This window comes from Podarcis vaucheri (assembly GCF_965113315.1).
Source record: "Podarcis vaucheri genome assembly, chromosome: 10".
Taxonomy (NCBI): domain Eukaryota; kingdom Metazoa; phylum Chordata; class Lepidosauria; order Squamata; family Lacertidae; genus Podarcis; species Podarcis vaucheri.
The window spans coordinates 3,465,113-3,479,397 of record NC_138748.1 but is presented as its reverse complement, the minus strand read 5'-3'; the positions used below and the strand labels follow the sequence as shown (position 1 = coordinate 3,479,397).

Sequence of the window (14,285 nt, the reverse complement as noted above, 5' to 3'; positions counted from 1 at the left end):
GCAATTCAGGGGGAGGGGTGTTATTTAAATATTCAGTTCCTTAAAACTGACTGTTATGGTCACATAATTTCCTTAACTGAGTGACTAACTGGCCTAGTACATACATGCAGCTACACCATGAATTCCCCCTGCAGCTACCATTCCAAGAACTTTCCTTTTTTAATGTGCAGGCTGTGCTCTCCTGTGTCTAGTGCTGAGGTTCACGTTTCCTCTTCTTTTCCCACAAAGAGTGTTGAGCCTAATCCTCGCCCGCCCGCCCTGCAGTGGGAGGGAAGAGAGGCTTGTCAGGGCAGAGTCCCCAGCTGACATTCTAATCAATGGCTGCGTTTTGGAAGAAGTTAAATCAAGGGGTCTTATTGTGTGCGTCTTCCTCCCACCCACCCCCTTTTCCTGCACCATACAGATTTCCCCCACAGAATCTCTCCCCATGAAAACACACTGTCCTGTGTTGTTTTTTTACATTCAGAGCTAGTATTATGAAATGCAGGAAGAAAAAGGAACCTAGACATCTGTGATAGCTTTGCTCCGATTTTGATACTATAGTGGGAGGTTACTATGCTCCCAGATGCAAAATAAATAAAGGGAAAGAAAAAAGCTACCCCACAGCATTTCATTAAAGGGGAACAGATGTTCAAACCAGAGCAGCCAGCCAGCCATTGCAAGCCTCATGGCTAATTTCTTGTAGACTGATCCTCCTTTTCGGGTTCTCTCTTTTTCAGCAATGAAATAGTAAGGACCGACTTAAAGAAGCTTCCAGCTCTTCCAACGCAGGCGCTTAAGGAGCACCCATCTCTTGCTTACTGGTAACTGTTCTGTGTGTTTAGAAGCACTTACCCTTTTCACTCATTTGTGGGATGATGCATTCGTCAAGATTGCTATGGGCATATTTATACTGTAGAGGTTTATTGGTCTTCTCCCTGTTGTGACTTCCCCCAAAGACTTGTGATAAGTGCTGTTTGGTGAGTGTGTTGATTGAAACTTCTCAGTTAGAGATTCCCTAAGCTGCCCAGCCCTCGCACAATTACATTTCCCAGAGAATGTCAATATTCCCCAACCTGGTGGTGCCCGCCAGATATTTCCAACTATGACTCCCATCAACCCCAGCCAATGTGAGCATGCTGACCAGGGCTGATGTGAGTTGTAGCCCAAAGTATCTGGAGGGCATCGGAGTGGGGAAGGCTGGTTCATTCATGTGAGCACCAACCTGCAGGTTGAAATAGTACAGCCCGGACACAGATTTGCTACTGCACTGAAAACGGGGGCACAGTCCATAGTTTCCCACCTTTACCCTCTTGCAGCCTGGTGCGCAGGCCAAGGCGACCCAGAGCCCTGCTCAGTTCTTCTAACCCAGCTTCCTCAACCTCAGTCCTCCAGATGTTTTGAGACTACAGTTCCCATCATCCCTGACCACTGGTCCTGCTAGCTAGGAATCATGGGAGTTGTAGGCCAAAAACATCTGGAGGGCCAAGGTTGAGGAAGCCTGTTCTAACCCATGGCGGTTAGCACACACTTTGCAAAGTCCTGTGGGAGAGCCCACTGAGGTTAAGCAGGCCTGATTCATCCTCCTTTTTTGCTGCATACTAGCTATGGAAATTATTGGAGACAGGACTGGATTTTCAACCTCTCATCTATGTGAGACTTAATACTGAGCCCCGTAAACATGTTCCATGTTGTAGCCTTTCCTCTTCTCCCTAGGCTGAGAATGAAATGTGCAGGCACATTTAGGGGAGATGGAAGCATCCTATTTAAATTCAAAATGCCCTGAGGAGAAGTCCCTCCGTCTACCTCCCCCACCCTTTTCATCAATGCAAATATGAATTGGTTTAGGGAAACTACAGGCAAAATTCGTTTTGCCGCTTGGCTGTTGGTGGCTCTTTCATGTCTCTCTTTAAAGCATTTGACTCCAAGCCCAGTAGTGGGTGGGGAACTCCTCTTTTCTGCTACTCCTTTAATTTCTCCACTCTCATAATTTGATGGCAGAAAGGGAGTGTGGTTTTCATGTTGTAGTTTGGGAATCCTTGTTTATTCTCTCCCCAGTGCCCCTGGGGAGGACTGACCTATTTCTCTTGGCCAGGTACTAATTCTGAAAACTTTGCATTAGCTTAGGGCAGGGCTCAAGTTTCCTGTGAAATTCTAATATAGTTTCTGAGTCCACCCCAGGAAAGTTTCCAAATAGTGTACAAATACAAGTAGCTGTATTTAAAATCCCTGCTCGAGGCATACATAGATCTGTAGTGCTGTGACGAACCTCAATTTACCTGTTTTGTTTTTGTAATAACAGAAAATCTAACTACTTGGCCTTTCAAGTGCACTGCCTGCTATCACTGTCTTTCTCTGCAAGCATGAAGGCCAGGGCAGGGAAGGGACCCTGTAGCCCTCCATGCGCTCTTGCAGCCAGCCATCCCCTGCCCCAGCCAGCCTGGCCAGGAGGATGGGAGTTGTATCCAGCAACATCTGGAAGGCCACAGATTAGCCTTTAATCTCCATATTCTCAGGATTCTTTCAATAATTCATTCAACACAAAAAACCTTTAAAAAGCTAAATGTAACCTACATGTTGCCCTTGTATAAGCTTCTGTTTTTCCACTGGCACTGCTTTCCCTAAAGAGCATAATTCTCTGGGATAATCATCTTTACTGCCTGGGACAGTCAGCTAGAGATTATCTGTTTTCAGGACTCTGCAGTTTTCATGTCAACACACTTTCTGCCTTTTATAAAATCTGCATTTGGTTCCTAGCAGATGAGGTGGTAGAACTGGGCTGCCCCATTTCAGGTGGCAGGTGGGGGAATTGTGTGGCTGAATGCTCCCCCCCCCCCCCAAAAAAAATGACTATACATCCAAGGCTAGCATATTAGATCCCTTCTCCTTGGGAGGTATTTTTATGCACAGAGAACTTTTATATTTAAACAAGTATTCAGTCCTTTGCTTACAATGGGAAGTGTCCAGGAAGAGCTTTATAACACCTCATTTACTGATCTTGTGAATTGTATCTCAGTGGATCCGAGTTGCCTGATGGTCACCTGCTTATGTAAACTCACTTGGTAGCCGTAGCAGGAGATATCTCAAAATAGGATGTTTACAGCTATTCACCAAGATCTACAAAGCAGTTCTTACTCTTCCAAGTAGCTTTTGGTGCAATCTGACTGCTCCTCTTGGATGAGGAAGGACAAAAGATTAATATCTATGAACAAGAGTTGCAAGATAAGGCCAAGGTTTAAAAAGTTACTGTTTTCAGTGGAGTAATAAAACCCAGTGATTTCACCTCAGATAACTTGTTACTACAGTTTTACTATACTCTCCCAGTAATTTGACAACATTATTATATTCATAATTTGATACTCCTTAGAAGTTTACTTCTCTACTTCAGTAGAGAGCTCTTCCAAATATTAAAAAAAAACCTAGTGTAAACACACTGATAAATCATGGTCAGCATGGAATGTTTTTAGGTTTACAGATTTAATGAATTTGAAATTGGTCTTTTGTGAGTGCACATTCATCCTCCCTCCCTCCCTCCCTTTCAGTTCAGTTACAAAGCAGATTGCATTTATTTTGTTTTTCTGGCTGTACTCTGCTGCATGATATGTTTGGATTGGTGTTGGGCTACCAGCATTTGCTGTTAACATTCTGGTCCCTTTGGTGAGGGCAGCAGCCAGGAAAAGAGCACAGGCTCTCATCTATCAGGCTCCACAGAGAATGGAGAAAACAGCGAACTATTTCTGCTGTGCTTAGAACTGCTGGCAGACCTGGAGGGCTGTGCTTGTATACTAGTGTGGGGTGAAGGAGCAGCACAAAGTGCTGGGAGAACAACCCGTAGAGCTGCCACTGCTGCCACCCGGTTGCTGCTGCTTCATCCCTGCCCACCAGGCCTGCAGCTGGATGTGGAAAGGGCATCTTAACATCTCCACCTGAAGGATTCAAAACCTTCATTTGAAGCGGGTTTCAGATCCTGGGCAGCCTTTGTCGTGGCTAGTTTTGATGCTGTCAATCTGGGGTTTTTTCAACCTTTGTGTTAACATGCATATGAACCTTATTGTCTGTGCAGTGTCTTTCATTTGATTTGAAGGAGTTCACGGATATGTTTACAAGCTGACAGGCATGCAGGGGCACTTTAGTTTTAGTGCCATTTCATGCCTATCAAAGAATTAGCCATCTGAAGTAAAATGCATTATGAATGAGTTTACCTGCCACCAAAATAGTGACAGTTTGGAGTCACTGTCATGTTAACAGGTGGCCTCAGCCCATGTGCAGCTGTCAGTGGTCTGCTGAGAAGATGAACAGCTGAAATTCAACCACTTAGAGGCCTTTCTCTCCAGTTAATTTCTCTGTTTGGAATCATCTGTTTGTACAGAAATTAGGAAAGGGATAGGTTCTGTTTCTGAAATTTTGGCTCAATTAATACATCACACTAAATCATGGTTTGCTCTACCAAGATATGGTTCAAGCTTTTAAATCTCATACTTGTTTGGGTTCAGTAGGCATTGGAGGCAGAGGAATAATTAACAGGGTTTTTTCATTCATTGTTAGCACAAAGAGTTTCTCTTTCTGATTTGATGGCTGGTTACAAACCATGGTCTGTTAATTCAAACATTTCACCAAACAAGTAATAGTTGCCAGATGTTGCTGGACCAACTTCCATCATCCCTGATGTCAAACCATGATGGCTGGGACTGATAGGAGTTGGTCCAACGGCATTTGGAGAACACCAAGTTGGCTATTTGTGCACTAATCATATTTAAGCTTTCTTCACCGTGGCCCTAAAGCAGCCTTTCCCAGTCCTGGGTCCCCCAATAATGTTGGGCCACATATGCCATCATCCCTGACCATTGGCCATGCTGACTGTTATGAGAGTTGACAGTCCAACAACATCTGGCAACCCAAGCTTGGGAAGCACTGCTCAACATACTTCCGTTTGTATAATTCTCTGGCCCAGAGCAAATAGTTAAGAGATCAAGAGTGGGCCACAGATTGCATGCACAGATATGCCCCACACCAACATACACTTCTGCTTCTTTTCACTTGCCAGATTGTTGTATCTACACAGATTATATTTCACTGTAACCATGGGTTTCATTATAATCAGGATTTCCAACCAGCATTTTTCTCCTGGTTAAGATGGATCTGGGTAGTGTTATCCATGGTTAAGGGAGGAGGAAATTCTTTAAATAGATCTCTGTTTTTGCTGCATTTCTGCCTCTGTGTATGTAGTTCTTGTAGTAGTTCTTGTTTTAATTTATAAACATAAAAGTTTTTTAAAATAAATGTTTTTTGTATTAGCTAGCTTTCTTTTTCTGCTTTCCATCACGTAGTATTTTTAGACCTCTGGGAATCCTTGGGCTGATAGCCACCATTTTATGAGTAGCCTCTTCTACAGTGGAGGTCCTGCACTGTTTTTTCAGCTGTGCTAAAGGTAATAAGATTCTGTTTCTCTCCTTTAAAGTGAGGACCGAGTTATTGAGCATTACAAGAAGCTAAATGGGCAGACGAGAGGTCAAGCCATTGTCAAGTAAGTTGGGAAGTGGGATTCTACTATGATGAACTTTGTCTCTGGGATGTAACATGGAGGGGGGAGTTGAACATTCTACAAGTAATTACGTAGCGTTTTCTATTTTAGTGCAGTGGTTTTCAGGCTGTGTTCCAGGAAACACTGAGGTCCTTCAGAAACTTATCAGGAGTTCCTCAGTGAGAAGATGACTAATGTTGGCCAAGCCTTAAAAAACAGTCTTCCTACCACAGCTGATTATTGGCCACAATCCACAGTTGCAGGAGAATATTGGCTGGGTTCTAAAGTGTTTACTCAATTGACACAGGACAACAGCAAAGCCTAAGAAGATCTAGAACTGCACCCTAACACAGATGGGTGTTTCAATATGTTTGGGGGTCTCTTGACATAAAAATTCTTAAAGAAAGGGTTCCCTGAAGGCAGAATGTTTGAAAGCCACTGTTTAACATATGCTCTTTCAGACTGCAAGTTCTCTTCTAGGCATATTGTTATTGTCTTTAATTTAGATTTCATTGCAAAGAATTTGAACGTGCCACTCCAATAAATACTTCAATATAATCCAGTATTTCATGGAATATGTTACAATGATGTGAAAGGTGATGGGATGTCTCATTGAAGCTTAACAAAATCTACAAATCCTTTTTAAAATGTCTAACAATTTACCCTACTAGTCCTCACAGCTTCCCATCAAGATGGAGATAAATAAAACATGCTTCTGTGTCCAATCCAATGATATGAATCCACTCCTACTCATCAGTTTTAGAATTTGTGTCATTAACACATCCTGGAAAGGGTGCCCAAATGTTCATGAGGGTTTTTCCCCATTGCCTCCCCTTGTTGTCTGTGTGACACTGTTATTTTGCACTTCCCTCCACAGTTACATGAGCATTGTAGAATCTCTTCCAACATACGGAGTCCATTATTATGCAGTTAAGGTACGTTTCAACTGAAAAGTGTTATTTGATGGAATTGGATTGGTTTATCACAAACAATTACGTCAGAAATCATTCTTCATTTACACAGTAATGAAAATTCTAGTCTATTTCCTGTGTTAAGATCAATAAATAGCTTTATTAACTTCATGGTGATGCACTTTAAACAGAAAAATAATGCATCTGAAATTGCTTATTTATTTGATTGATAGACTGCTTATATGCCAAAATGGAGTCTAAGTGATTTGCAAGAAGAGAGAGCCTCAAGGTCCATAAATAGCAACACCCTAGTGGTCCCAGGCCCTAAGGAAGTTAGATTGGCTTCAACCAGAGCCAGGGCCTTCTCAACTCTGGCTCCGGTCTGGTGGAACGCTCTGCCTCATGAGACCAGGGCCCTGCAGGATCTGATTTCTTTCCGCAGGGCCTGTAAGACAGAGTTGATCCGCTGGCCTTTGGCTTGGAGCCAATTTGATTCCCCCCCCCCATTTTCTTTTTTCTTTTCCTTCTCCTGCGATGAGGCTACATTTTAATATTTTAATGTTCCATTATTTTAATGTTGTATTTTATTTTTGTTTTTAAGTTGTAATCATTCATCTTGTTTTTATTATTGCTTGTAAGCCGCTCTGAGCCCAGCCTTGGCTAGGGAGGGCGGGGTATAAATAAAAAATTATTATTATTATTATTATTATTGTTGTTGTTGTTATTGTTATTGTTATTATAAAATCCATACATAATTATAATACACAGAGTATTAAAGCATCCTTAATTAGAATGTACAATACAGTAAAAAAGCTTGGCAATTAAAACAATAAACAGTTATAACAAGAAGATCAGAAGTTCAAATTCAGAGGGATGTCTGACTAAACAGGTGTCTCCTTGGAAGGTGGCAGAATGCCAATATTATTATTGTTTTATTAATTTATATACTGCTTATATTTCAAAATGGCTTCTAAGTGGTTTAGTATAATGGAGCAGTGCAATTCCATTGTAAATCTTTACGGTTTAATTTATTTGGTTCTAGGTGAACTTAAGTGTTTTAGTTGCAAATTGTGAATAATACCCTACCAACACATACAAACACACTCCTTTCATACACCCTGAACAGCAATTGAGCATTAAGAGGCTATTCATCGGTTATGCCCCTGCCACGCCCAACAGGAAACTACCATATTTTTCCCTCTATAACACGCAGATTTTTTCTCCTAAAAAGTAAGGGTAAATGTCTGTGCGTGTTATTGAGCGAATGTGTGGTCCCTGGAGCCGCCAGGCACGAGTGAAGGCAAAAATCAGGCAAATATCAATCGTCTGGAGAAGGGAAGCCTTGAAAAGAGGAGGCTGCTGCTTTCCTGCATTCTGCCTCAGGGTCTTACTGCCCACCCGCTTCTGTTTGTGTTTGCTCAAATGGAACAAAGAGCAGAAAAAACCCCTCCCCTCCAGGCAAGCAGAGGGGAAAGCAGAGCGTCCTTCCTTCTAATTCCTCTCCGTGCTCCAGCCAGAAAACATGCAGGTGGGGGAGAGAGAGAGAGCTGGCTGGCTTGGGTGGGTGCGTGGGGGGGACTTTTGCCTTCCTTTCCTCCCTCCAGTAAAATCCCTCTCCTGCATTCTTAGTCAGCTGCTTCTCCGCACACCCCTCTCGGTGCTCCTTGTCCCTTCTATGTTTTTCCTTCCCTCCCCACTTAAAACGTGGTTACAAAGCACGGATCCACATGGATCCTCAGGATCTTTGCAAAATTCACCATCAGATCACATAGCATATCCATGGCTACAGCCTGCACCCAAAAAATCACGCACCCACTGTTGCCTGGGGCTGCAATGGTGCAAAAACGTGGTTACAAAGCACAGATCCACATGGATCCTCAGGATCTTTGCATTGGGTCACCCCAAACTCACCGTCAAATCACATGTCTGTGGCCACAGCATGAAGCACAAAAATGATACATCCACTGTTTCATTCAGAATTTTTTTTTTCTTGTTTTCCTCCTCTAGAAACTATGTGCGTGTTATGGTCAGGTGCATGTTATTGAGCGGAAAATACGGTATATAAGGAACAGAAGCTGAAAGGAAAAGGCTGCAGTAACCTTTTAAAGCAGCAGTGCACAACCTGTGGCCCTCCAGAGCCAGTGTGGTGTAGTGGTTAAGAGCGGTAGTCTCATTATCTGGGGAACCGGGTTCGCTTCCCCGCTCCTCCACCTGCAGCTGCTGGGTGACCTTGGGCCAGTCACACTTCTCTGAAGTCTCTCAGCCCCACTCACCCCACAGAGTGTTTGTTGTGGGGGAGGAAGGGAAAGGAGAATGTTAGCCGCTTTGAGACTCCTTAAAGGGAGTGAAAGGCGGGATATCAAATCCAAACTCCTCCTCCTCCTCTTCTTCTTCTTCTTCTTCTTCTTCTTCTTCTTCCAGATGTTTCTGAACTAGAATGCCCATCAACCCCAGCCAGCATAGTCAGGGATCAGGGAGGTGTAGTGCAACAACATCTGGAGGGCCGTGAAAAGTTTCAATAGTGTTTTGCTAGTCCACACAGGTTGGCACTTTGGTTTCATTTAAACTGGTAAAAAATGATCACAAATTGGGATTAAAAAAAGCAAGACAGGAGGACAACACACACAAAAACCCCTGAATGCAATTTATTGACAATGACATTCGCTGTCAAAAGTGAGTGAAGGTTAACAGTTAACATGAAAACTGCTTGTTTGAAAGCAACCTCTGTTAAGGAATGTTCCAACCGTCGAAGACTGTCCAACTATACCAAACACATTTGAAATTAATAAAGGCAGAGGATTCTTGCTACCTTTGCCTCTACATTTTGGCTAAACCCCCTTCAGAATAACATTAACTCTGGTATATGTGCACATGTTTTCTTTACACCAGGACAAGCAGGGAATCCCTTGGTGGTTAGGACTTAGCTACAAGGGAATCTTTCAGTATGACTACCATGACAAAGTGAAGCCAAGAAAGGTAAGCACATTATTTAAAGAGACTTACGTTGCCTTTTGCTTGAATGAGGAGGTCAATGTGTTTAACTTCTGAATTTTATAGATAATTTTAATCTATATTTTTGTTTGATGTTTACAGGTTTTGTGCTTACAGGTTTTAGCAATTAAGCAGTATGCAAATTTTATTAAATTGACATATGAGCAGAAACATTTGTCAGTGAGTGTTTCTGTAGGCTACTTAAAGAGGCCATGGCAGAGAGTTAAGAGTCTGAAGTAATCCTTATATACTGCGGTCACTGTTAAGGCATTGAGGGCACAAGGAGAAGGGGATGACAGAGAACAAGATGGTTGGACAGTGTTCTCAATGCTACCAACATGAGTTTGACCAAACTGCGGGAGGCAGTGGAAGACAGGAAGGCCTGGCGTGCTCTGGTCCATGGGGTCACGAAGAGTCGGACACGACTAAATGACTAAACAACAACAACTGTTAGGGGAGAGCATTGGAATGCAGCACTATTCATTGCAAGGGCTTAGAATATTGTGACATATTTAGAATAGCCCATTTTCTCAAAGGTGTAAAAATATGGAGACAAAATCCCAGTTTTTAACTTGGTAGTATCTTGCTATAGGTTTGTATACATATTTAAATAAGGCAGAATGGGGAGGAAGAAAGGGAAGAGTTGTCTTTTGCCAATTCTTTTGTTCCAAGTGGAGAAGCTATGGATATCAGCATCGCTTGAAAGTGGCTGGACATCTGAATGCCTGAATATAACCAAGATATTTGCACTCTTATATGATTACAATTGAGAGCAATCTTCTGTACAGTTTTGTGCAGGCACCTTATTCTCCAGAAAGCAGCACTGTCTTTGATTGCACATGTTCATTTGTACAAACTAGCCATTGTGCATTCTCAGAAAATTACAACTTGTCAGCAGCCAAGCTATTCCATTCATTCATGCCCCAAAGCATCTAGCATTGTTCTGATGAGATAAATGGGAGTTATGCTCATGCTCTTCATTCGCTCTCTCCATCCTACGTGAATGAAACTTCTGAAACAGAGCCTCCCAGAACCAGACACCAAGAAGCATGAAGGCTCTGCATGTGTGGTACCTTGTTGCTTCCTTTCAAATGATGTTTCAGAGGAGATAAAAGGGAACAAGGTCTGTACACTTTCCTCATCTGAGCCAAGGTGGCTCAGCTGGAAGCAGCCATCTTTGGTGACTAGCCCTGGCTGGATGCACAGAGAAGAGGGTTCTTCCGAGTCTGAAGAGGGGTGGAAGGTTAGAGGTTTGCTCCTAGGCCTGGCTGGTGCCGTCCAATAAGCGATGTAGGAGGCTGCCTGAGACCACAGAATTCAAGAGGAGCAGGGCTTCTCTGGAAAGTTTAAAAAATAATATATCTTGAGAAAATAAGGTGTGGAGTCAAGGGCAGTTGTGTCTCACATACACACACCCTGATTTTCCCAGTTGCTGACCCTAATGATCACTTCATTCTTCTGGAGTCAGAAAAGCCCCTCACAATCAACAAGATATTGAGGCAGCAATATTAATTTTTGTCTGGGGCACTGGTTAACCCCATTTCCCCTACAGCCAAGAAGTCATTATGTCTCCCATCAGTTGATACCTCTGTTGGACTCTCATTATCATTAAGCTCTTTTTTTGGAAAGAGCATGTTAGTTTTAAACCCAAACCTGGAAGTGAAATCTCCCTTGGGATGGATTATTACAGACAGCTTCTACTATTTAGGACCTACCTCTTGTTGATGTTTATAGTTCTTATTAAAGGTAAAGGGACCCCTGGCCATTAGGTCCAGTCGTGACCGACTATGGGGTTGCGGTGTTCATCTAGCTTTATTGGCCGAGGGAGCCGGCATTCAGCTTCCGGGTCGTGTGGCCAGCATGACAAAGCCACTTCTGGCGAACCAGAAGTAGAAGACAAAGCAGGAAATTGTGAAACAAAACCAGCCCAAACTGAGAAATGTATATTAAATGCAAAGAAAAATCCTTGCCTTTAAAAAAAAGATTGTAATTTCCCCGTTAGGTCATCTTGAATAGTATTTGTCACACTGAATAGCTGAGCGTTGTCTCTTTACAATCTTATCATCATCCGGTCAAACCCAACCTTTTATTAAATTGCTCCAGTCGTTTTGCCAGGACCCTGCAAAATTCTGAGTATTTAAAAAAATAAAAAATGATAAGAGCTTGGCTGACTGTTGGCTTACATTCTAGGATCCAATTTGTACACATTTAAATTTTTAGTCACTGTACTAAATGTCACCAGAAATGCAGTTGGGCTTTTAATATAAGAGGCCCTGGATGAGGCAGTAGTTGAGGGAATTGAATTAGACTGCAGCTTCCAAAGGCCATGAGCCACATGTATTTGAGTCCTGAAGGCATATTGTCTATGCTTTAACTGACTAATAAGATCGAAAGAAGAAAATACTGCATTTTAGACTGCATGTCTCTTCGCTTGTGCACTGGACTAAGCAACATTTGATTGGATATTTTCACAATTGGCCATTTTTAATCTTTCCTTGAAAATGCGTAATGAGCAGGAGGGCAGCCTTGGTTATGTACAATTTCATGTTCTCCCTTCCGTGAGCAATGAAAATTCATGGCAACCTTATAGGGTATGTTTCCTTTCTGTCTGTTACACAGCTGGAGCTGGCATTGCAGATGTGCAGAAGCAGGCACACAGGCAGGAAGCACTAGTCTCAAAGCACTGTTAGCCTAGCAACCTGAAGTCTTGAACAAGGTCCACAGCCTGATCTAAACTGCTGCTCTTCACTCCTCCTTGTGTATCCTCTCTCAAGTAGAGCTGCTTTCATTCCTAGCAGGAGAGTGTGACTCACATTTCAGGAGTTTAAAGCAACCAAATACCCATCAGTGCCCATTGTCCTCTCTCAATGACTGGCCATACCAAGTGCAAGGTAAAGAGCATCATTCACAACACCACTATAGCATGCAATTTCTTTCACTCCCCCAACTTAATAAGGAAATATAAATTTCCACCTGCGCTTTTTTCAGTACATTGCTGCCAAACAACGGCAATATATTTCTGCCTATGTAGCACCTGATAAGAAGGGTGGTCAGATGACAATGAGGACAGGACTCCTTCCCCTTCAAGAGGAAGAGGCAATCTCAGCAGGCACACTTTCTGGAATTCCATAGGAGCTCTGTCCTCTTTTGTCACCCTAAAGACATGTTCTTCAATGAGATGGAAGGCAGGGCTGCAGGTTGTCATGAACCTGCGAGCAAGTATCTCTGGGTGGGGCCCCTCAGGCAAAGCAACCCTCTCCTTGACACAGGTGACTACAAAGCACAGATAGGAAAGTGTGAGAGGACAGGACAAGAGCAGACAGCATGCTAGGCTTTGTAGTCTCAGTGCATAAACCTTGTTGATTGAGAGTTCAGTCACAGTGCTATTCTAGAATCAGACGCATCCAAGGCAAGTTTGTAAATGACAGGTCTTGTTTGCAATTGTGAAAGTGAATAGGCTGCTTGAATAAACACAGAGGAAGCACTGCCTTGCTCTGCTTTTAGGTGTGTGCTCTCCCTCTCCCTGGATTGATCAGTCTTGATCCTGGGATCACTAGAGTCAGGGAACAGGTTCTCCTCTCCTGGATTAGCAGCTAAACCTTTTTCAGCCAGAGGCTTCCCTCATGGGCAACTTGACTGATCTGCAACCATAAAAAAACCACCTGTCAATCTCAAGAGAAGCCTTCCTGTCAGTATTGGGTGGGTTCAGAGGCAAAATGGGGGGAGCAATTCAAAAAGAAAGAAAGAAAGAAAGAAAGAAAGAAAGAAAGAAAGAAAGAAAGAAAGAAAGAAAGACTTCCAAGTAGATGAGATTATGCAAAACCATAGTTTGTGGGTTCACCAACTTCTATACCATGTCTATCCTGACCTTGGCATACATTGCATTATCCAATTTTATCCTGACAACGTTATCCTGCCTTTGAAGAAAGTTGGGCTAAGCGACAGTGACCAGCCAAGCCTCATCCAGGCTAAGTTCAGGGCCTTATTTCCCCTCACGTGTTTTCGATTCCACCTCCCATTTGTCTGCCTTTGCTGCTGCCGCTGTGTGTTGGTGCTGTACTTCTGCTGCAGACTGGCACACTTGCTGTTTCGCTTCATGGATGTGCTTTTGAAGTTGAACAGCATGTGTGCTGTGAAAAGCACAAATGCCAGAGAGTCATGTAGAGGCATGGAAGGAATCTGTAGTGTCTTTGAGAGTCTTTTCATTTTACGCAGGGCTCATAAAGTCAGCGTTTAGTGCTCCCAGAAGCATTTTGAAAAAGCAAAAGTGGCATTGCCCATGCCTACATGATAATTAATAATATGTCTTTAAGTGCCAGGATAGACAGGCAATCTGTTCTGGCTGAGAGGATCTCACTATTTTAAGAGCCTAAAATGCTATCCTCCAGTGCACATAGTTCCAATAACCTTTGCAAACCATTAACTATTGGTGGGCTTTGTTAATCGTTTGCTCTTCTGCTTTCCTTAACAAAGGCTGCCCAGAGTTTTTCCATGGGTGCATGAACTCTTGACAGACAGCTTAAAATTTCAGCAGGGAAGAAGGTGAAGAATCAAGAAGCCTAGAAGGAAGCAAAAATAGGCAGAGTTGCTTGTGATAAACTAGACCAGGGACCAAGAGAAGATGGAGAGAAGCAGCAGATCTGATACATCACTGAAACAAGGCAGGGATAAAGAATCAAAGTATATAACATCGCCATACATTCATACACAGAATTAATACATTAGTATACAGAAATATATGTATGTGGCTGCAGGGGCACCATGGGAGAAGCAAAGGGCCCCGCCGAAATATTCTGCAGCCTGCATTGGGCCTCCCCACAGCTGTGGCAGGCCTCATGTGGCGTCACATGTGGGCATCATGCGCATGGCATCACACACACGAG

General features: G+C 43.0%; 1 protein-coding gene across 8 annotated transcripts in view; it reads left to right on the top strand.

The window, feature by feature from the left end:
* FRMD4A (FERM domain containing 4A) overlaps positions 1-14,285 on the top strand; it is a 466,163-nt gene that overhangs the window by 381,364 nt on the left and 70,514 nt on the right. For all 8 annotated transcript variants that reach the window (XM_082240074.1, XM_082240073.1, XM_082240077.1 and 5 more), the window contains 4 exons: positions 720-803; positions 5,438-5,503; positions 6,378-6,435; positions 9,301-9,387. In XM_082240074.1, the coding sequence (XP_082096200.1) occupies positions 720-803; positions 5,438-5,503; positions 6,378-6,435; positions 9,301-9,387 (295 nt within the window). The remainder of the gene's footprint in view (positions 1-719; positions 804-5,437; positions 5,504-6,377; positions 6,436-9,300; positions 9,388-14,285) is intronic.